Below are 27823 nucleotides of genomic sequence, written 5' to 3'. Positions count from 1 at the left end.
CTGTATATTCAAAGGTTCTCAATACACTGTGTATAAAGAGGCTTTAAAAAGCCAAACATTCTGTACCTAAAATGTATATACACAAAGACGTTCAGCTCAACATTCTCCAAAAGAGGAAAAACATAACCATTAAAAATGTTTGTGAATCTGTATGTATGTTAATGAGTAAATAAATAAAGTTTGAAAATGTTTATGACAGAGGAAAAGTGATACAATACCATAGAAATTGTAGGTTCCAGGGAGTGAATGAAACCATAGTCATATCTGAGGTAAATTCCCCAAAACTCAGTAAGTTGACAGTGGTATATGGACTGATACAACTAAAGACAGATTTAATTTCTTGCTTTTCATATTTTCCCCAAATTTCCCACAATATGTGATCACTCCTTAAGTAATATGGGTTGCTGTTGTTTAGTTGCTAAGGCACGTCCAGCTCTTTTGTGACCCCATGGACTGTTGCCCGCCAGGTTCCTCTGCCCATGGGATTTCCCAGGCAAGAATATTGGAGCAGATTGCCATTTCCTTCTCCAGGGGATCTTTCCAACCCAGGGATTGAACTTGCATCTCCTGCTTGGTAGGTGGATTCTTTACCATGGAGCCACTAGGGAAGCCCAGTAATATGGGAAAGGGGGGTGATTTTTTTTTTTTTTAATCTTGAAAGAGAGAAAAAGAATCCAGTCTTTTTCATTGCTAGGCCTCCCTGACACTGGATTCAAAACTCTTCTTTATAACTTGCTGTATTGATCATTCACACAGCAGACTTACCTGCCAGTGTAGGAAGCAAAAATATCCAGTGCCATTATTCCTCCAGATTGCTGCCCCAAGCTTATTTTGAACTCTTCCAAATATTCTGCGGGTACATAAGTAATTCTGGAACAAGACACAATCCATGAAAGCAAAGCTCGCTTATTGGGAGAATCTTCCAAAATATGAAATAAACTTATTTTGTCCCTCATTTCTACTTTTTCACACAACTCATTTAAATCAGCTTACTGAGTAGAGACTCTAAACTTCAAAAGAATCAAGTATTCTATAGGCAATAATAACAACAGAAATTAAAAATTTAAAGGCTGCTGATAATTATCTGTTTACTGATAATCATATGGGGGAAGAAAACAGCATAATATATATTTCAAAATGAGAAGACTAACAGCAATTTTTTTTTTAATTAAAGAGATCTAGAAATCCTTAGAAAAGTAATTTTCAGTAATAACATTTATTTTCTCCAAATATTTTTGGGTGCCTTAGCAGAAACACACTGGGTAAACTCTACTAAACACTGGGCATTCAAAATTACATTCTCCCATAAGACACAATTAATTACGGACATTAACAAGTACTATCAGTAATCATATCCTAGCTTTATTAAAGTATTAACTCAAGTCTGAGTTAAACCATTATCAGTGCATAGAAAGATTTGCTTACTAATATGTAAAAATGTTTATGTTCATTTTGGTTCCAGAGAAGACTGACACTTGAATGGTCACGCACTAATTCAACACGTGCTGGCTGAACGCCTATATGTGGAAGGCACTGAGCAAGTTGCTGACTATAGTTATAATGCTTAGAAATGACATCTGAAAAGTCAAGTTTACTGCTGTCCTAAGAGGCAACACAACTGATACACCTGTTGAAGTAGTCTGTTCTGGATCCTCAAACTAACACGTGGCATGGCAAGTGAAAGAAAGAACTTCAAGGCATTTCAGGATATTTGTGCAAAGAAACAAAAGCATGTATCAAAAATGCACAACACAAAAATCATGAAGACTGTTATGCCGGCTAACCATAGCTTACGCATGAAGATGGTAAGTAGCAAAATCTTAGCACTGGAGGGCAAAGATAAAGGATTACCTTTCTTGTTATAAGAATATAATATAATAATAGAAGTATACTAATGGCATAATTTATTGAATAAGGAGGATATATAATATATACCGGTGATTCCATAAAAGGCATTCACTCTGTGAGGTCGCTTATGTTTAGAGTCAGAGGACAGAGTACTGTTGCTTCTCTGGAGTGTTCTGGTAAGGTAAATCACCCACTCATGGATCTCCATATCCCCAATAATGAAAAGATGTCACTTTTGATGAGGCTGTTGTAAGTCAAGAAGCGCAACACACACGTAAAACAGTGCTCTAATAGAGCTTCAGCCAGCCTGGCCCCCACATCCGATCATTCTGGCAGAAACCGGCACCCTTATGACATTTTGTGACACCTTCACCTCAAGGATCCAACTGAAGTGAAAAACACAATTCAGTGATTTAGGACTAGTGTGGGTGAGAGAGCTGTATTCTAATTCTGGCCCTACTTTATTTATTCATCTACAAAAACATCATTTCCACAGTGTAACAAAAATATATTGAATAGCAAATCTGCATTTATCCCTTCAAAAATAATGAGTCAAAAATGCAGAACACATTATACTTGGAAAGAAGACTGTCTTTTATACAAAGAAAAATAAATATAAATCATAAATTTGAAAAGTCTATTCAAGAAAATTATTTCTGAATTATATCTGAAAATTATTTCTGAAGGTTCAGTAAAGGTAAAACTCATATAAATATAACCTTAAGAAAAAGAAAAGCTCGGTGAGGTCAAAAAGGCTAGAAGACAAGAAAAATAAGAATAATCAGTTCAAAGTATTAAATTTTTTAATTAAATACTGGTTTGGTTTGAGAAAGAAATGATGCGTCTATCCGAGACACTGTTGAAAATGAATTCTTCTCTGTATTTGTTCAAAGGTGTTAAGGTTTACCAAGGAAGAGTTTTAGAAATGTTTTTCTGATATGTTAGGGGGCAGTGAGAAAGAAAGCAGTTTTCATATATTTAGCCTAATTCGGACAGCAAGGGCACTGGAACAAGCATCCCACAGCGCACTAGCCCATGCAGAGCCATTATAATACACGCCTGGTCACACGGCCATACAAAACCTCCAGACACCAACCGAGAACACCAAAACACACACCGAACTGCATAAACACACTAAAGCAGCTTCTCTGAGTGTTAAAAATTCTTAAAGGCAAAAACTAACCTTAGGTTATATACATGGAGTACAAGAAAACAGAGCAGCATTAGTGATGCTGAAACATAACAGTTGTTAATCCAGAGGTGATCGCCCCCAACAAAAGAGCCAGAAAGCTTCAGTAGGAGGAAAACATGATTTTCAAATGAGTTCACAATCACCACTGCAATGTGAAAATGTAACCATCTCATAGCTCTGTTGGAAATACGCTCTTATATAAAGAAGAAGAAAAAAAAAAAAACGGAAAATGTATATACACTGAATCTCTCTCTGGATCTAGCCCCGCATAGGGATGTTACAAAAGCACGAAGTGGTTTTCACAGACAAGTTGTAACACACAGCCATAATGAGCTTTTGAATCACCGATACTCACACATAAAAGGGGGCTCAATCGTCAGCAGGTGCTGCGGAGAATCTAGAATGTGAAGCATACGCCGTGGCATCTTTTTACAATGGTGTTAACAAATGTCAGTGTCTTGAGCTGAATGTGAGATGCATACATATGGAGTTAAAAGTGGGTGCTCCTGGTTGTTTCTTCCCCTTTCCACAGCCCTCCTATCTACACCTCCCCCAGAAAAGCATCTGCTCTTTACTGGTGTCTATAGCAGTAATTATTAACAAGCACAGAAAAATGTAACTGCAATCAATCTTTTATTCCTTGATCAGGAATTCATCCCACACTTTAGGTTAAGGCAGGTGAATTCAGATTCAGCTTGGTAATTATCTGGCAGATGTTACAAGCAGCTGCCGTGAAACACAGAACCCTGGCTATTATTACAGAAATATAAGCGCCCCTGGCAAGGTGGAGTGTGAAGTGAGACAGAATGCATTCTGGTGAGGCTTCACATCTGGTTTTCCATAGAAAATAATGAAACCTGGAACTTCAACTGGCTGTTTCTGAACTCTTGAAATGCAAATTATCTACCCAGGCATGCACGAAGGCACACATGTTCAGTTCCTAGCCACCTCTCTTAAACGGCAGTAAAGAAAGCCAGTTCACTGTCTCAATAAGCAATGCTTTACTAAAACCAATCAGTTATGTAATTGAAACAACCAAAGTACATTTTTATTAAGTACCTACAATACATTTCTCCACCACTACCCCAGATTAAGCCAGCTTCCTCATGAGAAATAAGAAGAGGCATGGATGGAGCCTAGATCAAGGCAATGGCTACAACATTTGACTGGCACTTAGGTCGTGGTTTCATTCACAGTAATGGAAGGATTAGACGTTCTGTTTGGGAGAAATCACCCACATAGTTTTCAAAGTAATTTTAAATCTTTTGTTTGTGAAAGCAAGTGAAAGGGAGAAGAAAGGGCCAAAACTACTTAAGGCAAAATGTATATGGAACACGCTGCTCAGCCCTGGTCAATCTAAATGGCTATTTATCATCTGACAAATTTACTTGAAAAAGGATGCTATTATTCTCATTTCTTTTTATCATTTACCCAATGAGTCAAAACTATAGCCATGTAAATCACAGCTTTAACAGTATGCCCGAGAAGGAATCAAGGTGATTTGTGGGTGTGTTTGTGAGAGTGTGTGTGTGTGTGTACGCACCCACGTGAACTTGTAAGAAAGACTGATTGATAGACTGATTTCCAGAGGAGAGAAGGTTGTAGGATTTTTATTTTCTCTTTCTAATGTAAGATACTACATTACATTTTGCTTCCTGGGATACGAAAGCAACTGTTTATGAATCTGTAGATATATATGGATTTCTAGATACCCTTTTGGAGAATGCAATGGTACCCCACTCCAGTACTCTTGCCTGGGAAAATCCCACGGACAGAGGAGCCTGGTAGGCTGCAGTCCATGGGGTCACTAGGAGTTGGACAAGACTGAGCGACTTCACTTTGACTTTTCACTTTCATGTATTGGAGAAGGAAATGGCAACCCACTCCAGTGTTCTTGCCTGGAGAATCCCATGGACAGAGGAGCCTGGTGGGCTGCCGTCTATGGGGTCGCAAAGAGTCGGACACGACTGAAGCGACTTAGCAGCAGTAGCAGCAGAGCAGATACCCTTTACAGTCATAATAAACCTGCTGAAGGCATAAATGGGTAAATTCTGGTGCTACACCAGAGGATGGGGAAAAAAACAACAACAAAACAAATCAAAACAAAACAGGACAGGAGAAAAAGATTGTAGCCTGAATATGTGCTGGATAGCTTTTCAGCTCTTCTAGAGTTGACTAGGAACAAGATTTAAGCTAAATCATTGTCACAGTGGTCTTATTTTCTGGCCAATTTTAAATTCTGCAGGACATTTACAACTCGGAGGTAAAATTAAAACCAAGTACCAATTCTAGCGTTCAGAGTGCCAAAAAGTGAACAGGAGACTTGCATTAGGGTTCATGACATAAGACAAGCATTATCGCACAAAAAATCAAATGATCAGTCATGAGGTCATCTGTTTAGATTACCTCTAAAATAAAGAGCCTCTTGATGAAAGTGGAAGAGGAGGGTGAAAAAGTTGGCTTAAAGCTCAACATTCAGAAAACTTAGATCATGGCATCCCGTCCCATCACTTCATGGCAAATAGATGGAGAAACAGTGGAAACAGTGGCTGACTTTATTTTTCTGGGCTCCAAAATTACTGCAGATAGTGACTGCAGCCACAAATTAAAAGATACTTACTCCTTGGAAGGAAAGTTATGACCAACCTAGACAGCATATTAAAAAGCAGAGACATAACTTTGCCAACAAAGGTCCGTCTAGTCAAGGCTACAGTTTTTCCAGTGGTCATGTACGGATGTGAGAGTTGGACTATAAAGAAAGCTGAGCACCAAAGAATTGATGCTTTTGAACTGTGGTGTTGGAGAAGACTCTTGAGAGTCCCTTGGACTGCAAGGAGATCCAACTAGTCCATCCTAAAGGAGATCAGTCCTGGGTGTTCACTGGAAGGACTGATGTTGAAGCTGAAACTCCAATACTTTGGCCACCTGATGCAAAGAGCTGACTCATTGGAAAAGACCCTGATGCTGGGAAAGACTGAGGGCAGGGGGAGAAGGGGACGACAGAGGATGAGACGGTTGGATGGCATCACGGACTTAATGGATGTGGGTTTGGGTGGACTCCGGGAGTTGGTGATGGACAGGGAGGCCTGGAGTGCTGCAGTTCATGGGGTCACAAACAGTTGGACATGACTGAGCAACTGAACTGAACTGAACTGAAAATAAAGAGTTTGCATGTAGATCCTTATCGTTCATCTTTGAAGGAAAAGGAATGGACACTAGCCTGCAAGTGGTGAGGAAAGCACTTAATATTTCTCTTTCATTTACTGTAGAGGCACTGAAATTTTTAATGATCTTCACTCTTACTTGCATGATTAAAAAAATAATCATGAGAGTGTCACATGACCTGATGATCTGTTTATTATAAAATAAAAGCCAAAAAGGCATTAAAAATATGAACGCCCCTTAGTGAAATTCCACCCTAAAAATAAAAATCTCCTTTATATAAGACTACAGAACCTACTCTAAACAGCATGTATTTGTCTGCTTTTTATCAATGGAAAAATGAAAAACAGATTTTAAATACAATCTTTCTTACCTAAGCTCTACCAATATGTATTTTATAAAATAAAAATACAGAATGCAGTCAGTAAGATCATATTAATACAAAAAAGTCTTCCATACTAGTATTCATCACATCAATTTAAACAATCTTTCTTTGAATTCTTATTTTACTATTTTATCCCTTATACATTAAATGCAAATATTTAATTATTAATGATAGAGGGAAAAAAAGGCAAGCTATTACATTCTTCAGGTGTGACGATCTGACAATAAGGCTAAGTAGTGATTTTTATGCTGGCTCAAGAAATGTTTAATGATTTAAAAAACAAACCACATATATGACATGCTTTTAGTACATTATGAGATGATGAGATATTTAAAGTCTTCTTCACAAACTAGCCTGCATGAGCTACCATCAGACCATAACAGCATTTTTGTGAATTCTCTTATATGGGTTGAAAAGCAGTTCAACAAAGGGAAAATTATGGGTCAGATTGCTTCTATACAATCTTGGCTGACCCCTAAAGAACTGGCTTACTTGGGAATATTCATACAGATCATTAGGTAGTACAATTTGCTATACTGAGGCCAATCCAAACTTCTATGTAAGTTCCTAAGTGTGGACCATCCTGCTCAATAAAAGAGATCTCATATCTCATATAAAGATTTTTGCAGAAATCACTGGAAAATTAAAAATAATAATGGTAGGCAACATGGTTTTGAAATATTGTTGTCGTTAGGTATCTGCAGGGGATTGACTCCAGGTGCTTTGGATACCAAAAGCCATGGATGCTCAAATCCCTTATATATGAAATGCCAGAGTACAGCTGACCCTCTGTATCCACAAGTCTTACATCTACGGATTAAATCAATCTCAGATGGAAATTTGGATCCAAAGTTGGCTACAACTTAGGATATGAAACCCACAGAGAGCCAACTGTATATTTACTGAAACAAATCTATGCATATATGGACCTGAGAAATTCAAACCTGTGTTATTCAAGGGTCAACTTTTTTTCAGTACTCTTAGTATTAAGAAGGAGAAGGCAATGGCAATCCACCCTAATACTCTTGCCTAGAGAATCCCATGGACAGAGGAGCCTGGTAGGCTGCAGTCCATGGGGTCGCAAAGAGTCGGACACGACTGAGTGACTTCACTTTCACTTTTCACTTTCATGCATTGGAGAAAGAAATGGCAACCCACTCCATATTCTTGCCAGGAGAATTCCAGGGACAGAGGAGCCTGTTGGGCTGCCATCTATGCAGTTGCACAGAGTTGGACACGACTGATGAGACTTAGCAGCAGCAGCATTAAGAAGTTATTGACTGCAGATAAACTCTCCTAAAGTCTACAATCAATGCAATCAATAACTTTTCAGGAATAGTCAAATTCTTCAATGATTAGTATTAAATATATGATCATTTTTGTATATCAAACAGAAGTATGCACTGAGAAAATTCTGATTAATAGATTGAAATTCCTTTATTTCCCAAGCCAAACTATGGTCCAAATGATACTTACTTTATGTCAGGCCCAATGAGAGAATGCCTTCTCAACAGGGCTCGTGCCTGGGCATTGGTTAAACTGATAGTAGATTCTTCATTAATACACAAGATGCAGTCCCCAACAGCAATCCGACCATCTCGGCTAATGGCACCTCCGTGAATAATGCTTCGAACAATCACCCCCAAGCCATCTTTATTAGCACTTACTGTCATTCCTATGGAAAAGGAGGAACACATGTTGAATACATGACTTTCACAGTCCCCCACAGCAATAAAAATAAAAACAAAAATAAACAAATAAGACCTAATCAAACTTACAAGTTTTCTGCACACCAAAGGAAACCATAAACAAAAAGACAACCTATGGACTGGAAAAAAATATTTGCAACAAGAGCTTAATTTCCAAAATATACAAACAGCGCATATAACTATAACAACCAAAAAACCAACAACTCCATCAAAAAAAGAGCATAAGACCTAAATAGACATTTCTCCAAAGAAGACATACAGATGGACAACATGCACATGAAAAGATCTCAACATTGCTAATTATTTAGAAATGCAAATGAAATGGGTACAATGAGGTACCACTTCATACTGGTCAGAACTGCCATCACTAAAAAGTCTACAAATAACAAATGCTGAAGGGAATGTGGAGAAAAAGGAACCCTCCACATTGATGACAGAAATGCAAATTGGTACAGCCCCTATGGAAAACAGTATGGAGAAACCTCAAAAAACAAAAAACAGAATTGTCATATGATCCAGTAATCCATTCCTGGATATATATCTAGAAAAAATTGTAAATCGAAAAGATTTACGCACACCATCTATAATACATAGCAAACCACTTGCAATAAACAAGACACAGAAACAACTTAAATGTCCAAAGATAGATGAATGGATAAAGATGTGGTGTGTGTGTATATACATATATGTATATACATTATACACACATACATACACAAATACATACATACAATGGAACAGTACTCAGTCATAAAAAGAAATGAAATAACGCCATTTGCAGCAGCAAGGATAAACTGAGAGATCATCATACTAAATTAAGTCAGAAAGACAAAGACAAATACCATTTGATCCCACTTACATGTAGAATCCAAAATATGACAAAAATTAAGTTATTTACAAAAGAAACAGACCCACAGTAAGTACAGACTTGTGGTTGCCAAGGGGCTGGGGGGTGGGGCATGTGGATGAATTGGGAGTTTAGAATTAGTAAATGTAAACTATTATGTACATTTATAACTGAACCACTTTGCTGTAAACCAAAAACTAACACAAAATTGTAAATCGACTACACCTTAATATTTTTTAAAAAGCATGACTTTCAAATTCATTTAATTTGAATTTAATAATCTCTACAGATTCATATATAAAAGAACAAGAGTAACTTTTTAAGCTTTGGACCATAAAAAAGGCTGAGTGCTAAAGAACTGATGCCTTTAAAGTGTGATGCTGGAGAAGATTCTTGAGTCCCTTGGACTGCAAGGAGATCAAGCCAGTCAATTCTAAAGGAAATCAATCCTGAATATTCACTGGAGGGACTGATGCTGAAGCAGAAGCTTCAATACTTTGGTCACCTGATTTGAAGAGCCGACTCATTAGAAAAGACCCTGATGCTGGAAAAGATTGAAGGCAGGAGGAGAAGTGGACAAAACAGGATGAGATGGTGGATGGCATCACCAACTCAACAGACATGAGCTTGAGCAAGATGGTGAAGGACAGGGAAGCTGGACATGCTGCAGTCCACGCGGTTGCAAAGTGTTGGACAAGACTGAGCAACAGAACAACAACAAAACTTTTTAAGCAGTAAAAACAATCAAAAGGAAAGGAAAACATGAGCTTCAAATATTTTTAAAGTCAATTTAGAAATGTTTCTGAGATTTTATCTAAAGACACTCTACATTAAATATGTTAGAGATGAAACAGGGTCTACACTGTACAGTGAATGTAGCTCAGCAAAGGGATCATACTTATAAATAATTACCTTAAACGTAAATGGGTTGAATGCCCCAACCAAAAGACAAAGACTGGCTGAATGGATACAAAAACAAGACCCCTACATATGCTGTCTTCAAGAGACCCACCTCAAAACAGGGGACACATACAGACTGAAAGTGAAGGGCTGGGAAAAAATTTTCCATGCAAATAGGGACCAAAAGAAAGCAGGAGTAGCAATACTCATATCAGATAAAATAGACTTTAAAACAAAGGCTGTGAAAAGAGAAAAAGACGGTCACTACATAATGATCAAAGGATCAATCCAAGAAGAAGATATAACAATTATAAATGTATATGCACCCAACACGGGAGCACCACAATATGTAAGAAAAATGCTAACAAGTATGAAAGGAGAAATTAACAATAACACAATAATAGTGGGAGACTTTAATACCCCACTCACACCTATGGATAGATCAACTAAACAGAAAATTAACAAGGAAAAACAAACTTTAAACGATACAATAGACCAGTTAGACCTAATTGATATCTATAGGACATTTCATCCCCAAACAATGAATTTCACTTTTTTCTCAAGCGCACATGGAACCTTCTCCAGGACAGATCACATCCTGGGCCATAAATCTAGCCTTGGTAAATTCAAAAAAATAGAAATCATTCCAAGCATCTTTTCTGACCACAATGCACTAAGATTAGATCTCAAATACAGGAGAAAAACTATTAAAAATTCCAACATATGGAGGCTGAACAAAACGCTGCTGAATAACCAACAAATCACAGAAGAAATCAAAAAAGAAATCAAAATTTGCATAGAAACGAATGAAAATGAAAATACAACAACCCAAAACCTGTGGGACACAGTAAAAGTAGTCCTAAGGGGAAAGTTCATAGCAATACAGGCATACCTCAAGAAACAAGAAAAAAGTCAAATAACTAACCTAACTCTACACCTAAAGCAACTAGAAAAGGAAGAAATGAAGAATGCCAGGGTTAGTAGAAGGAAAGAAATCTTAAAAATTAGGACAGAAATAAATGCAAAAGAAACAAAAGAGACCATAGCAAAAATCAACAAAGCCAAAAGCTGGTTCTTTGAAAGGATAAATAAAATTGACAAACCATTAGCCAGACTCATAAAGAAACAGAGGGAGAAAAATTAAATCAATAAAATTAGAAATGAAAATGCAGAGATCACAACAAACAACACAGAAATACAAAGGATCATAAGAGACTACTATCAACAATTATATGCCAATAAAATGGACAACGTGGAAGAAATGGACAAATTCTTAGAAAAGTACAACTTTCCAAAACTGGACCAGGAAGAAATAGAAAATCTTAACAGACCCATCACAAGCACGGAAATTGAAACTGTAATCAGATATCTTCCAGCAAACAAAAGCCCAGGTCCAGACGGCTTCACAGCTGAATTCTACCAAAAATTTAGAGAAGAGCTAACACCTATACTACTCAAACTCTTCCAGAAAATTGCAGAGGAAGGTAAACTTCCAAACTCATTCTATGAGGCCACCATCACCCTAATACCAAAACCTGACAAAGATCCCACAAAAAAAGACAACTACAGGCCTATATCACTGAGGAACATAGATGCAAAAATCCTTAACAAAATTCTAGCAATCAGAATCCAACAACACATTAAAAAGATCATACACCATGATCAAGTGGGCTTTATCCCAGGGATGCAAGGATTCTTCAATATCCGCAAATCAATCAATGTAATACACCACATTAACAAATTGAAAAACAAAAACCATATGATTATCTCAATAGATGCAGAGAAAGCCTTTGACAAAATTCAACACCCATTTATGATAAAAACTCTCCAGAAAGCAGGAATAGAAGGAATATACCTCAACATAATAAAAGCTATATATGACAAACCCACAGCAAACATTATCCTCAATGGTGAAAAATTGAAAGCATTTCCTCTAAAGTCAGGAACAAGACAAGGGTGCCCACTTGCACCATTACTATTCAACATAGTTTTGGAAGTTTTGGCCACAGCAATCAGAGCAGAAAGAGAAATAAATGGAATCCAAATTGGAAAAGAAGAAGTAAAACTCTCACTGTTTGCAGGTGACATGACCCTCTACATAGAAAACCCTAAAGACTCCACCAGAAAATTACTAGAAGTAAATAATGATTATAGTGAAGTTGCAGGATATAAAATCAACACACAGAAATCCCTTGCATTCCTATATGCTAATAATGAGAAAACAGAAAGAGAAATTAAGGAAACAATTCCATTCACCATTGCAATGGAAAGAATAAAATACTTAGGAATATATCTACCTAAAGAAACTAAAGACCTATATATAGAAAACTATAAAACACTGGTGAAAGAAATCAAAGAGGACACTAATAGATGCAGAAATATACCATGTTCATGGATTGGAAGAATCAATATAGTGAAAATGAGTATACTACCCAAAGCAATTTATAGATTCAATGCAATCCCTATCAAGCTACCAATGGTATTCTTCACAGAGCTAGAACAAAAAATTTCACAATTTGTACGGAAATACAAAAAACCTCAAATAGCCAAAGCTATCTTGAGAAAGAAGAATGGAACTGGAGGAATCAACCTGCCTGACTTCAGGCTCTACTACAAAGCCACAGTCATCAAGACAGTATGGTACTGGCACAAAGACAGAAATATAGATCAATGGAACAAAATAGAAAGCCCAGAGATAAATCCACGCACATATGGACACCTTATCTTTGACAAAGGAGGCAAGAATACACAATGGATTAAAGACAATCTCTTTAACAAGTGGTGCTGGGAAAACCGGTCAACCACTTGTAAAAGTATGAAACTAGAGCACTTTCTAACACCATACACAAAAATAAACTCAAAATGGATTAAAGATCTAAACGTAAGACCAGAAAATATAAAACTCCTAGAGGAGAACATAGGCAAAACACTCTCCGACATATATCACAGCAGGATCCTCTATGACCCACCTCCCAGAATATTGGAAACAAAAGCAATAATAAACAAATGGGACCTAATTAAACTTAAAAGCTTCTGCACATCAAAGGAAACTATAAGCAAGGTGAAAAGACAGCCTTCAGAATGGGAGAAAATAATAGCAAATGAAGCAACTGACAAACAATTAATCTCAAAAATATACAAGCAACTCCTACAGCTCAACTCCAGAAAAATAAATGACCCAATGAAAAAATGGGCCAAAGAACTAAATAGACATTTCTCCAAAGAAGACATACAGATGGCTAACAAACACATGAAAAGATGCTCAACATCACTCATTATCAGAGAAATGCAAATCAAAACCACTAAGAGGTACCATTTCACGCCAGTCAGAATGGCTGCGATCCAAAAGTCTACAAGCAATAAATGCTGGAGAGGGTGTGGAGAAAAGGGAACCCTCTTACACTGTTGGTGGGAATGCAAACTAGTACAGCCACTATGGAGAACAGTGTGGAGATTCCTTCAAAAACTGGAACTAGAATTGCCTTATGATCCAGCAATCCCACTGCTGGGCATACACACTGAGGAAACCAGAATTGAAAGAGACACGTGTACCCCAATGTTCATCGCAGCACTGTTTATAATAGCCAGGACATGGAAGCAACCTAGATGTCCATCAGCAGATGAATGGATAAGAAAGCTGTGGTACATATACACAATGGAGTATTACTCGGCCATTAAAAAGAATACATTTGAATCAGTTCTAATGAGGTGGATGAAACTGGAGCCAATTATACAGAGTGAAGTAAGCCAGAAAGAAAAACACTAATACAGTATAGTAACACATATATATGGAATTTAGAAAGATGGTAACAATAACCCTGTATACGAGACAGCAAAAGAGACACCGATGTATAGACCAGTCTTTTGGACTCTGTGGGAGAGGGAGAAGGTGGGATGATTTGGGAGAATGACATTGAAATACGTATAATATCATATATGAAACGAGTCGCCAGTCCAGGTTCAATGCACGGTACTGGATGCCTGGGGCTGGTGCACTGGGACGACCCAGAGGGATGGTATGGGGAGGGAAGAGGTAGGAGGGTTCAGGATGGGGAACATGTGTATACCGGTGGCGGATTCATTTTGATATTTGGCAAAACCAATACAATATTGTAAAATTTAAAAATAAAATAAAATTAAAAAAAAAAACAACAAAAAAATGAAATACATATATACAATAATGACTGGACAAATTCTTCAAAAAGTTATTTCTAAGTTGTTAACTAGCCTTTCGAGATTACTAATTAATAAAGCACAGTTAACTGGGTCTTTGGGTTAGCTATAAGTTGTGAATATGTATGTAGTACTGAAAAAAATCAAATATTTGGCATCTGATAATATAAAAATATGTTGATAATGCCACTTAAAAATAAATTTAAATATAAATATTCAAAAAAAAAAAAGGAAGAAATATGAGTCAGTAGTGAGGTAGATGAACCTAGAGCCTGTTATACAGAATGAGGTAATTCAGAGAAAAACAAAGATAGTATATTAAAGCATCTATATGGAATCCAGGAAAATGGTACTGATGAACCTATGTGCAGGGAAGGAACAGAGACACAGACACAGAGAATGCACTTGTGGACACAGCACATGGGACGAACTGAGAAAGTAGCATTGACATACATCTACTGCCGTGTGTGAAACAAATAGCTCTGGGAAGCTGATATATAACACAAGGAGCCAGCCTGGCACTCTGTGATGACCTGGAGGGGTGGAATTGGGTGGCGGCTCAAGATGGAGGGGATACATACATAGTTTTGATTCATTACACACACACACAGAGTTATGACTGGTTCATGATGTTGTAAGGCAGAAACTAACACAATTATCCTCCAGGGGATATTGCCAACCCAAGGATTAAACATGGGTCTCCTGCATCACAAGCACATTCTTTACCATATGAGCCACCACAGAAGTGCAACAAAAATAAATAAAAATAATCTTTTTAAAAAAGCATAACAGAATTACTAAGAAGCTTGTATTCAAGTCTTATCTGCAGTGCCTATCACAGTGCCTAAATGTACAGTAGTCAGCTGAATTAAACTGATGTAAACAATAATCTGTTACTGCATTATTTCCAAATCTGAACTTCAATAGCTCCAGATTTTGATATTCACTTGTGCTCTTGACATGGTCTCTGGATGATTCGTAAGAAATACAGCCCTAGTAAGTATAAAATTGAATTCCCTAGTCTCTATTTACCCTCATTTCTCCATCTGTCCTCCCGTTTTTGTTTACAGCACCACCATACTACTCTTCCTTTTTCACTACAGGAGAGTGAAAAACCTGGCTTAAAACTCAACATTCAAAAAACTAAGATGATGGAATCCAGTCCCATCACTTCATGGCAAATAGATGGAGAAACACTGACAGACTATTTTCTTGGGCTCCAAAATCACTGCAGATGGTGACTGTAGCCATGAAATTAAAAGACGCTTGCTCCTTGGAAGAAAAGCTATGACCAACGTAGACAGCATATTAAAAAGCAGAGACGTTACTTTGCCAACAAAGGTCCATCTAGTCAAAGCTACAGTTTTTCCAGTAGTCATGTATGGATGTGAAAGTAGACCATAAAGAAGGCTGAGTGCCAAGGAATTGATGCTTTTGAACTGTGGAGTTGAAGAAGAGTCTTGAGAGTCCCCTGGACTGCAAGGAGATCCAACCAGTCAATCCTAAAGGAAACCAATTCTGAATATTCATTGGAAGGACCGGTGCTGGAGCTGAAGCTCCATTACTTTGGCCATCTGATGCGAAGAGCCGACTCATTAGAAAAGACCCTGATGCTGGGAAAGACTGAAGGCTGGAGAAGGGAACGACAGAGGATGACGTGGCTGGACGGCATCACCGACTTGATGGACATGAGTTTGAGCAAGCTCAGGGAGATGGTGAAGGACAGGGAAATCTGGCATGCTGCAGTCCAGGTGGTCGCAGAGTCAGACATGACTGAGCGACTGAACAACAACACTACTCTCCATTATTCAAAGCAGTAATGTTGGTGTTCTGGATTCTTACCCCTCCCACTCCCAATATTTAATCCATCAGCAAGTTCCATCATTTCTATCCCCAAAACTTACCTTGAATTCGTTCACTTTTCTCCATGTCCATACTAAACTAGACCAAGCCATCACTTCTCATCATCACGCCTCACCTTTTGAACCAGCATTGTAACTGGTCTCCTGACTTCCAAAGTTGTTCCTGCCATTTCATTCTTCTCACAGCAGATAGATCATATCACATCATTCTCTATGCTAAGAATATTTTTAACAGTTTCCTATTGTGCAAATAGCAGAGAAGGCAATGGCACCCCACTCCAGTACTTGCCTGGAAAATCCCATGGAGGGAGGAGCCTGGTAGGCTGCAGTCTATGGGGTCGCTAAGAGTCTGACACGACAGAGCGACTTCACTTTCACTTTTCACTTTCATACATTGGAGAAGGAAATGGCAACACACTCCAGTATTCTTGCCTGGAGAATCCCAGAGACATGGGAGCCTGGTAGGCTGCCGTCTATGGGCCTGCACAGAGTCGGACACGACTGAAGCGACTTAGCAGCAGCAGCATTGTGCAAATATACAACATACCTACAATACATGGCTCTGTCTATATGGAACTCCTGGCCTGGTCCTCCTGATGGGCACCCTTCTTCTGCGTCATGTCCTCCTTGCCTCCCCACCACGTTCTAGTAACAATGCCTTTCAGAAATACACTAAGCCTCCCTTTTCAGAGTCCTTGCCTGATACCCCCTTTCTGTAGCTCTTGCACAGCTAACAACTTCTCATTCTTGAATATCACTTCTTCAGGAAAACATTCTCAACAATTCCATTTGAATTGTTCCTTCTCCCCCTACTCTCAACTACACCTTTAAAAATATCAAACCTACTGAAATTTTTGGCCACCTGATGCGAAAAACTGACTCATTGGAAAAGGCCCTGATGATGCGGAAGTTTGAAGGCAGGAGAAGAAGGGTACAACAGAGGATGAGATGATTGGAAGGCATCACCATCTTGAAGGACATGAGTTTGAGTAAGCTCTAGGAGATGGTAATGGACATGGAAGGCTGGCATGCTGCAGTCCACGGGGTAGCAGAGTTGGACACGACAGAGCGACGGAACTGAACTGAACTGATTGAAATTTTAAAATTTACATACAATAATATATAGATAATATAATTTCATTTAGAATCAAGTACTAAAATTTCCTTTCAAAACAAGATTATATGATTAAACAATATAAGGAGAGATATAAGTCGATAAAGACATTTACAAAGACTTTGAGAGAAGCCACTAACTCATTTTTAGGTTTTATAATTTTTAATAGAAAGAAATCCTCTCTAACAGTCACGTCTGACTCTTCGGGACCCCATGGACTGTTGTCCACCATGCTCCTCTGTCCATGGAATTCTTCAGGCAAGAATACTGGAGTGGGTTGCCATTCCCTTCTCCAGGGAATCCTCCCAATTCAGGGATCAAGCCCTGGTCTCTTGCAGATTCTTTAATATCTGAGCCACTAGAGAAGCCCATGTATTAACTGTAATTATACCACATTACACATGATATTTCAAATATTTTTAAAGAAATGATCCTGACTGCAATATGTTCCCAGCCTGATATTTCATGCCTGGAAAGGAGCCACCCAGACTTCTAGTTACCATATGCAGATAGAAATGAGCTATTAATCAAATATACTTTAAAAGATTCTGTTAAGACTCATACAAATGAGTTTTAAGTATATTGTCATTAAGGAAACACCTCTGCTTATCATAAACCAATAAACAAGTTTAGACACATTTTCAAACGAGGTGGGTTTCTTTTGAGCAGAGAGGCTGGTTCTGAAATGTTTCAATAAGCACTTTGGTTTGCCCTAATGCTGCCACGTTAACTACCAAGTCCCTCGAGACAACTATAGTTTAAAAAAAAAAAAAATGCAAGACTACAAAACACAATTTAACTCAGTGGCCCATCCTGGGAATCTTGCCCACCATGGATCCTACAATAAAGCAAGCCACAGACATGGGACAAGTTTTCACAAGCTATGGCCAACATGACCTCTAAATTCTTTCTTAACAGCATATTTAACTCATGACTCTACCAGTTATGAAAGCTGTCAGGTCATGTCAACAATATTAAAAAAAGAAGTTGACATCAGTTAGCTCAGCTTATACTTTCCTTTCACCAAATGATCACTTTTAGGTTTCAACAACTTCAAGGTAGTGCCTACTGACTGGATTTTGGTTGTAACTTGTAAGATCTCTCAATTTTGTCCTAAAAGATGTACAGGACAATACTGCAAACCATGTACTGCAGAAACAGAGAACTGGTTCCAAACCTAACTTGCAGCACTTCTCATCACTGTGGCTTTGGACAACGGACTTAACCTCACACTGGTCTGCAGTTTACTCATCTAATCAATGGGGATAATGTCCACATTTGGGGTTATTCAAAGAATTTTTTGAGAAGAGCACATGCAATGTTCCTTTCAAAGTGCTCAACAAAGTACAAAAAAAAACAGAAGAAAAGGCACAGAATATATTTTAAAAGGCATCTCTACTCATTTCTACAAATATATCGCTTTCTAAAGGCTAAATGCAAATTGTAATTCAGCTTCAAAATTACGCTTGCTATTACAACAGTGCTAACACAGCCTTGGGTGACTTGATGAGCAAAAATCAGAGACAGATTCTGGTGTGAGCTCTGGTTCCACCTTGTAAGGGCTGAGTTCTTCCAGAGAAATTCCTGAGTCTAAGAAATTCCTAATACTTCATCGGTGAAGAAAAGGTAACACTTTCCTTCTTCCTGTTTTACCTGTGCTTTTACCTTTCAGATTCTAATACAACGTAACTAGCCAACGTACAGCAGATCTATCAAAAACCATCAATTAAACTTTTAAATTAATTTTTCAAAGGTCATTACACCTATGTGTACATATAATACCCCCCGCCAACTAAATGTAACGAATTCTGTCACTCCTTCAGCTTCAGCTCTTGCTTTGCCTGCCACTGTGGCACACTTGATCCACACCAAACAAACCCACTGATGCTTTTCTCTGCCTTGGCTCTAGCAGCTTCCAATGTTTCCAATGCCTCAACGAGGTGGTAAAATCTATTTCTTTTTCCAGGATGAAATCAAACATATTCTCTTCTTTAATATCTGTCTACACTCCTCCAAACTCGGAGAGGAGGGCTTGGCTACTCCTTCATTTACGTCTTCAGTGTTCTTGGTGTGAATGCCACTCATGGCAGGTATGATATGTTAATGCAATAAGGGATCTATACATCAGTCAGTCTACTCTCTTAAACTCATGCTCCTTGAAGAAAACAATTATATCATGGAGTCTAGAATAGTGGCCAGAATACAGAAATAATGTTTGAGAGTTGAGTCAATACATAAGCTAGAAGAGGGTTTCTCATACAGGCTCTGCAAAATTTCTGTCTTATGAGTTAATTTTAAAAATGGGTTCTGTGGCCAATGATGTGTGAGAAGTGCTGCATCTTGGAACATGTACTTACAGATACACAAGGCACAAGTGCAGAGCTACCGAGCGATGCGAACAGAAACACCTGTCTCCCTAAGTTTATCACATCCCAAGCTCGGAACCCAAGTATAACTCCTGTTAACATCCTACAGAACTAGTGTTCCAAGTAACATGCTCTCACAAACACTGCGTTAGCAGATGAAGTAATTCTGGCAGTTAGCTGTTTACAGCACGTATCCCATAATTAATGATTAGAGAAAGTTCTGTAGCTTAAGTTTTGTAACATTCTATTAAATGTAATATATAAGAGATATTATAACCAACGAGAAATTCTCTGCTACAATTCTCCTTTTAGCTACTGTTGGTAGGACCCAGCTACCACCAAATGGAAAAAAATCTAGGAGACAGATTGGAATCCCAATCACCAGCTACAGTGGTGTTGCCGCTCGACTCCTCTGCCAACTCCCAAATATAACAAGGAAACCAAATCCCACCATAGATACCAACATAAAGGGTACTGGCTGGTTACATCCTAAGAGAAAGAAGACCTCTGACACAGAGCTAACCAGAGTCTTAGACTGCAATCAGGCTTCTGGGGGAAATTATTCTTGACCCTATTTCAGTACTGAGCACTAAACACAGAGCTGAATCATGTCACTGCCTAAGTCAAAAGAAGTATAAATGTGAGCTGCCTTGAAATAATTTTAGCTAGTGTAATTAGGATTTTATTTCTACAGACAGTCTTTGCCCAAATCAGAAGATTTGAGATTTTTAATCAGTCACAATCTTTTATGGGTGGAAAACCCTCACACCTGGGAAGGACTGTTGAAGAATTGCATTAATGCTTTGGTAATGGCACACCTGTCTTTTTAGTCTTTATTTCAGTGAATGAAAGAAATTAAATACAAACTAACGCACACATAACTGGTACCATTCAAAGAAATTAATAATTTACTTTTCCAAAGAATTTAGAATTCCAAGTCGCTGACTTCTCATTTTCTAAAAGTTCCTTCCCTTTCCTTACTTTCTGTCTCATACACAATTTGTATATCTTTCACTTGAATGGAAACAAGGCTTGTGAATACTTTTAATTAATAAGAGAGTGACGGATTTAAGGTAGTCTGAAGTAAACCTGTTAACCATTTCAGATAACTGTAGTGAGTACAAAAAGAATTAACATTAAAATTATGGTAAATTTTATCACATCTTCTTATCTACAGTTAGAAGTATTGACTCTATGTTCAACACTTCCTCTTGGCAAGGGGGTTAGGACAGAAGGTGTATGTGGAAAAGAAACTTACCTAAGCTAGAATTGCCTTTTGCTATCACAATAGTCCTCTCGAAAGATTCTCTGGGTGTATTTTGGAGCATGACACACTCAGCAGCAGAGGCCAGGGAGCCTTGTGGAATTAAGAACTTGGAGCCCTGTCAGAAAATAAAAATAAGTCATGTGGAAAGGAAAACACTAGACTTTGGAGTGTGATTTCAACATCACCCATACTCTCTAGCTGGTTGTGCTTTACTCAGCAAGAACTTACACAACAAGTTCATAGGTTGTCTTTTGAAAATCGGAGCTTCAGGAGAGCACTGGCTCCAAATGAGAGAGAAGCCAGAGTAACCTAAGCCTTCACTGCTCCCAACCTCACCATCGTACACAGACTGTATCTTTAGAATGTCACCTTTCCAGTCGAATCAGTCAGCACAGGAGAACTCAGCTCTGCACTTGACAGAACTTCATTTGGTAGGTGAGATTCAGTCCACGCTCTTAAGCCGTCACATTCGTACTGCTGTTCAATAGCATTTGCAGGTGTATAGTCGTTCACGGTAAAGCCAGAAGCCGGCCCCATGCTCAAGTCCACTGAAGGCGCACTCTCGTCCTGTCTTTGCAAGAGATTTTGGGCATATAGCTCCTCCAAGGACATCTGCAGATCAAGTACTGAATCTGAGGAATTTTCAGCAATATCCTGATGATTAAAGAACAAAATTAAAAATTATGGCCAGAATTCTATCAGTGCATTTCCTATGATCTTAATGAACAACTATTTAGTAAAAAACATACACAATATTACTTAAAAAGTATTAGCAGATGTACAAACTCACTGCTCAGCTTATATGTTGCATATGTTTCTTTTTATAAATACATATACTCTTCCTGCAAAACATACATCTACTACTGAGTCATACTATTACAATACACTAGTACTTAATAAGCTTATTAAGATACAATATTTTGTTATACTCACAAATAAAATTATTCAGAGTTCCATAAACATAGGAAAGTAAATAACTTATATTTCTAAATATCATTTAAAAAGTAGTTCATTTCCAATCTATCTGAAATTCTTATTAGTTCTAAGATTCAGAATATAAAGAATATGACATTGATTGAGTAGTTTCTACTTACAAGAACCTCCAAGAAAAAATTATTTGGATAGGGATTTGTAGGTATTTATGTAGTCAAACAGAAAGTCACACAATCCACATTTTTACAGGGAATTTTTTCTTAAGTACTCTGAAAGTTGCAGCAGAAGGAATAGTACTAAGAAAAGTTGTCCTAAGATGTGGATTCCAATCCAGGCTCTTTATTAATAATAATATCACAGAATTTTTCTTTGTTGTTGTTGACAGTTGCTCAGTCATGTCCAACTCTTTGCCACCCCATGGACTGCAGTATGCCAGGCTTCCCTGTCCATCACCAACTCCCAGAGCTTGCTCAAACTCATGTCCATCGAGTTGGTGATGCCATCCAACCATCTCATCCTCTGTCGTCCCCTTCTCCTCCTGCCTTCAATCTTTCCCAGCATCAGAGTCTTTTCTAATAGGTGGGCTCCTCACATCAGGAGGCCAAAGTATTGGAGCTTCAGCTTCAGCATCAGTCCTTCTAGTGAATGTTCAGGACTGATTTCCTTTAGGATTAACTGGTTTGATCTCGGCTTTATGCAAAGTAATCTCTAGAATTCCATGAAATTCTAAAATTCTACAGCTCTACATAAATATATATTATCTACTTACAACACATATATTGTATCACTTCTGTGCTTTGGACAAGTAGTGTCCCACGAACTGCTGTTGAATAAATGTATCAACTGTTCTTTCAATCCTTTTACTGATGTTTTTAAAGTATAAAATCAGTGTATGAATATATTATTATCAAAAATAATTTGGACCATACTGCACACAGATTACAGTATGAAAGTCTTCCTTCACTGCTCATTCTGCCAGTCCTTTCCTCAGTAGAAATAAATGGCTGGCATTAGTTGGGTGTTTATTCATCAGAGTTTTTTATGTATCTGTATAAGTACACATGCACACATATGCACATATTCATATCCATTTTTAAAAATTATACTAAATACTATATTCCTACTTGATTTTTTGAAGTATCTTTATACCTCAATATGAGAGATTTCCAATGTCAGTAAATATGTCGTCATTGATATATTCTGAGTCACTGTGATATATACCGCAAGTACTTCCAAGGTTGTCAATTATCTTTTAAGTCTGTATATGTCATATACATAAATGTGCAGAAGTTAATGCCTTATGTAATCAAGAATTATGTAATTCTTTATTAAAATTATTTATGCAATCAGACTGGTCAATTTCTTTATGCTTCTGGTTTTATAAGCTGCTTAATAAGTCCTCTTTCTACACAGAATAAATGAAATACTTTTTAGTATTTTTCTCCAACTTTATAAATGGTTTGTTTTCTGATACGGTTTTAACCCATCTAGATTTATTTTTCTGGAGAAGGCAATGGCAACCTACTTCAGTACTCTTGCCTGGAAAATCCCATGGATGGAGGAGCCTGGTAGGCTGCAGTCCATGGGGTCGCTAAGAGTTGGATACGACTGAGAGACTTCACTTTCACTTTTCACTTTCACGCATTGGAGAAGGAAATGGCAACCCACTCCAGTGTTCTTGCCTGGAGAATCCCAGGGACGGGGAAGCCTGGTGGGCTGCCATCTCTGGGGTCACACAGAGTCGGACACAACTGAAGTGACTTAGTAGTAGTAGTAGATTTATTTTTCAGAGTTTGATGTGAGATATGCATCCTTTCATTTTTTTTTTTTCTAAATTGGCAATCAATCGCTTCAACACAATTTATTACACTAGTTTAATCAAGTGTCTGTCTCTTTGGAATTATCAAACATTCGTGATATAAAGAATTGAGGCAAGTGGGAAAATCATGCAAGCAACTAACATCTTTAACATCCTCAGAAACAAAGGATAGAAAAGTATCATCCTCCACAATACCAAAACCTAAATAATAACCTGTTGGCTCATACAACCAATTTTTAGTCTTTCGGAAAAAAAAAAATACAACACAAAGTACTTAATAGAATAGTGGTTAGCTTCTGTATTTCTACATTAATTATAATAATTAGCAGAGATCATCCTTACCGCTCCTCAAATAAAGGTGGCAATCAAAACTACTTTCCACCGGAAAAAGAGGTCAAGTTGCCCTTGTTAGCTGGGGTTTACTAGAAACCATGTAACAGAAATCTCCATGCATTATTCATGAAGGAGTTAACACTGCCACATATGAAAGAAAGAGCTCATCAACACAGCAGACAACACACGCCTACTTCAGAAACATTTCTGGTTGCTGAACAACAACTGAGTTTTATTTTTAAAAGTCTTATGGATCTAAAAGAAAAGCAGTTCTTCCCTCATAAGATGTCCAAAAATAACTACAATTTCCCAGTACAACTTGGTTATCTAAACTGGAATCTTTCAAAAATCCACCTTAATAGGTACTTCCACTTGATACATTTATGTTCTTAGGGAAAATGGGGGAAAAGTTAAATGAAAATGACAATTATACTTGAAAATATAGTGTAATGCATATTAATGTTATACTTAGGCACATTATTTACCCAGAGAATATATTTACATAGACAAGATTAAAAACTTGAGCATTCAGTGGACACAACCTACTTTTTTTTTCAATAATCAGTCTACCACAGAAATCTTTCTATACTTTAGAAAAATATACCATAAGGACAGCTGCTCCAATTTGCATTGCACTCCCACTCTTTCTGAGATAAGGTACACTTCCTTTCCTATCTGTACTCTTACCCTACTGAGAGAGAAGGTAAGATCTTTAGTACCTTTGCTAGCTCATAGTTTTATCACTAAGATTTCCACAATCACTCTCATCATCTTGATTATAGTGATGTAATCAGTTTTTGAGATCCTTTCTCCACAAAGTAATAAAAACTGGTATCAAGATTTAAAACATAACTGTGAAGGTAGCAATATTTTATGCTACAGAATGACACTAGTGGAGATTTATTCCTACAAATATGTAGATTTTTATTTTTTTTTTAAAGCATGGAATCCATTGGTTTTGTTTGATTTGTAAAGGTATGAAGAGGGGTTTCTATGGTGACAAACATGAAGCTCAACTTACACTAGAATCAATCGCATTTCCAGGGACCAGCATTCAAGAATGCAGGACATGCACCAAACTGGTAATCTTTTCATCGCTGGAGCAAGAAGAGAGACCATGGGTACACTAGGGAGTGTGGTGCATGGGCGTGTGGATAAGAAGAAGAGGAAATGCATTACACAGCTACTGAACCTTTACTGATTGGACTATTAAGTGAAAATAGAGAAAAAGTATCTTCTCCCACAAAACCATTATTGAGCTTTAAAACAAAAGTGTACAAGTATTTAGTAAGTTTCTAAAACAACTATTTCTGCATTCTATTATGTCTTTGGAGTTTAGAAGGAAACGAGGATAAAAACAGTAATGAAAAACCTAGAAGAATGAGAAAACCCACCAGCTTCTTGCCTTTAATGTCCACCTTTCAGTGACCTGACTCTATTAATCCAAATACCGCTGGAAATGGCCATATTTTTCAGATTCTTGAGTAATGTTTTTTCCCCTAAGTCCCTAAATGATTATTAATCAAATTAAGCAAACACAACTCCTTTATTAAAAAAAAAAAAAAAAGGCAGAATGATCCCCCAAATGGGAGAATTCTGTGCAGAGGAGCTTCAATGTATGCCTACAGTGCTAATCTAGGCAGTGAGTGGTCTAGGTCCAGGCTCTGCGCTTAGGAAGAAGGCCTCCCTCTATAATAAGACCCTGTTCTGGGTGATCAGCTCTTAGCGCTTCCAGCAGCATGCCTGGCAAAGGTCAAAGCCTTCTCATCAGGGTAAAGAAAACAGGTAAACTTATTTGTGCATTTCCAGTCACCATTTAAGGCTACGAGATTATTACATAATTAGCAAAGTCAAAAATTTGAGGAATCACTGAGATCCTCTCACTCTTTTATCCTTCTTTCAAATCTGTATGGAGGTTTCTCTTTTTCTTAAAGATCACATGTGGTATCATTTTATCAATTAAAGAATCCCCAAATGAGCTCACTTTTCTTTAAGAAAAATGGTCGGCTCTAAGTTCTATAACAAACTGCCGCTCTGTCTCTTAAAAATAAATTTAGTGCAAAGAAATAGGAAGATGAATGAATAATCTAACTTTTCAATTTTCCAGCAAAATATCTTAGTACTAAAAAAATGCCACAAAACAAATACAAACAAGCCAAAAAAGTGGCAAAGATGCACGACGATACACAAACAGTCCTACTTTCTAAGAAAACCGAAATCACACAGGAGTTTCACAATGTGTTTTAAAACACCCGCATTAGTGTTTCCTTTGTTGTTTTGTAGTTTAAATATTTCAGTTGATAGGCCAGCGTGCCAAAATTTGCTTCAACAAAAGAGTAAACTGCCTTGGACTTCAGTAAGCCAAAATGTTGTGCTGCGCATAGCCAGCATTTGCCCTGTAAAATATATGCTTCTCAGTATGCACATTGTGTAATCCCTTTAAGTAACAATTACTAAGTTAAACAATGCAATATGTCCCACTGGCAAGAAGGAGCGTGCTATGCAGCAGATTAGAAGATTCCATTAGGAGATGAACTCAGCTTTCAGCCTTGAGGCCACTAAAGAAGGAGTATGTTCCAGACAGGACTCAGTCAGATAGTCTCAGGTGTGGTGAGAGAGGAGCAGCTGCTCCATTCAAGATTATACCTTGCAAACCAATTCAAGGAGATTGCCCAGCATCATTTGCAAGGATAACAGGTGCATCTTGAACATAAAAGAAAATGCTTTGAAAATGTTCTGGCCAAAAAATTTTTTGTTAATCAGAAAAGGAGGAAAATTGTCCAAGGCCTACTGAAATTCTACTTTCCAACCGACTCATAAATACAGATTTCCTTCCCACTGAATTTATGTGGAAAATATATACTTTATATATTTAAAAAAGAATTATTTTCCAATCTTTTACTGTAATGATTATGTTCATTTACAGTATACTTCCAACATGGAAAAATAAGGAAAATATATCCATATATGAACCTTTTGCCCAGATTTAACATACAGCAATATTTTGGCATATTTTCTTCAATTTCTCTTTCTTCTTAAAAGGATATAATGTACTGATATTACAGATACAACCATTTTCCCATGCTTTCATTTTTTCTCCAAGAATAACTTCTTTCCTGAAGTTAAAAGGAATCATTCCTACGCATTTTCAGATTTTCAAAATATACACATTCATAAATAAACACACACTAAATTGCTCTGTTTATTAAATTTCTAGGAAATATAAATGAGTCCAAGAAATCAATAGAAAGATAAGCAACTCCATTATAAAATGACCAAAAGATATGAAGATGTCATTGCTGGATATGAAAAACAGATGGCCAATATATGAAAACCTGTTCCACTTCATAACCAATTAGAAATCCAAATTCAAACAGTGATATATCATCTCACACACAAAAGACTGAATAAGCTTTATAAAATGTTACTTATTAAAAATTACAGAAAAAAATTAAATAAAGAAAGGAAAAAAAATTATAGAGTGTGTCACCAAGAAAATGAATAGAGTTGGATGAGGCACTTACACCAGTAATCTATTTCTAAAATGTCCATGGCACAGACATATCATACAGTAGCTAAATTCTTCATTCACTTCCAGTGACTTAAACATTCTTTGCTATTCACTGTGGTTTTTACATAAAGTATTCTCTGGCATTATTTTATATAAAAATATATGACGGCATTAAGTTCAACTTAGATAATAAATAATAAACTAATGCAAGGACTATTTTACTAACCAATTTTCCATGGAAATCAGATTTAAAACCGTTCAGAAAATAAAGTTACTCTTGTAATTTTTCCAAAGTAGACACTACCAAAAACACAATTTAAGAAATACATTTCATTAAAATTTTTGTCTAATATGCAAATCCTAATCAAAGTTTTGAACTCTTGTATCTATCACACTGTATCA

At 37.3% G+C, this 27823-nt stretch overlaps 1 protein-coding gene across 15 annotated transcripts in view; it reads right to left on the bottom strand.

Moving 5' to 3' along the window:
* MPDZ (multiple PDZ domain crumbs cell polarity complex component) overlaps positions 1-27823 on the bottom strand; it is a 175293-nt gene that overhangs the window by 58279 nt on the left and 89191 nt on the right. For all 15 annotated transcript variants that reach the window (XM_010807804.4, XM_005209940.5, XM_010807808.4 and 12 more), the window contains 4 exons: positions 21195-21479; positions 20817-20940; positions 8064-8262; positions 766-870 (listed from right to left, as the gene is read on the bottom strand). In XM_010807804.4, coding sequence (XP_010806106.1) covers positions 766-870; positions 8064-8262; positions 20817-20940; positions 21195-21479 — 713 coding nt within the window. The remainder of the gene's footprint in view (positions 1-765; positions 871-8063; positions 8263-20816; positions 20941-21194; positions 21480-27823) is intronic.

Source organism: Bos taurus, chromosome 8 (assembly GCF_002263795.3).
Source record: "Bos taurus isolate L1 Dominette 01449 registration number 42190680 breed Hereford chromosome 8, ARS-UCD2.0, whole genome shotgun sequence".
NCBI lineage: Eukaryota > Metazoa > Chordata > Mammalia > Artiodactyla > Bovidae > Bos > Bos taurus.
The sequence above is the reverse complement of the archived record's forward strand: the minus strand, read 5'-3'. Positions and strand labels throughout refer to the sequence as shown.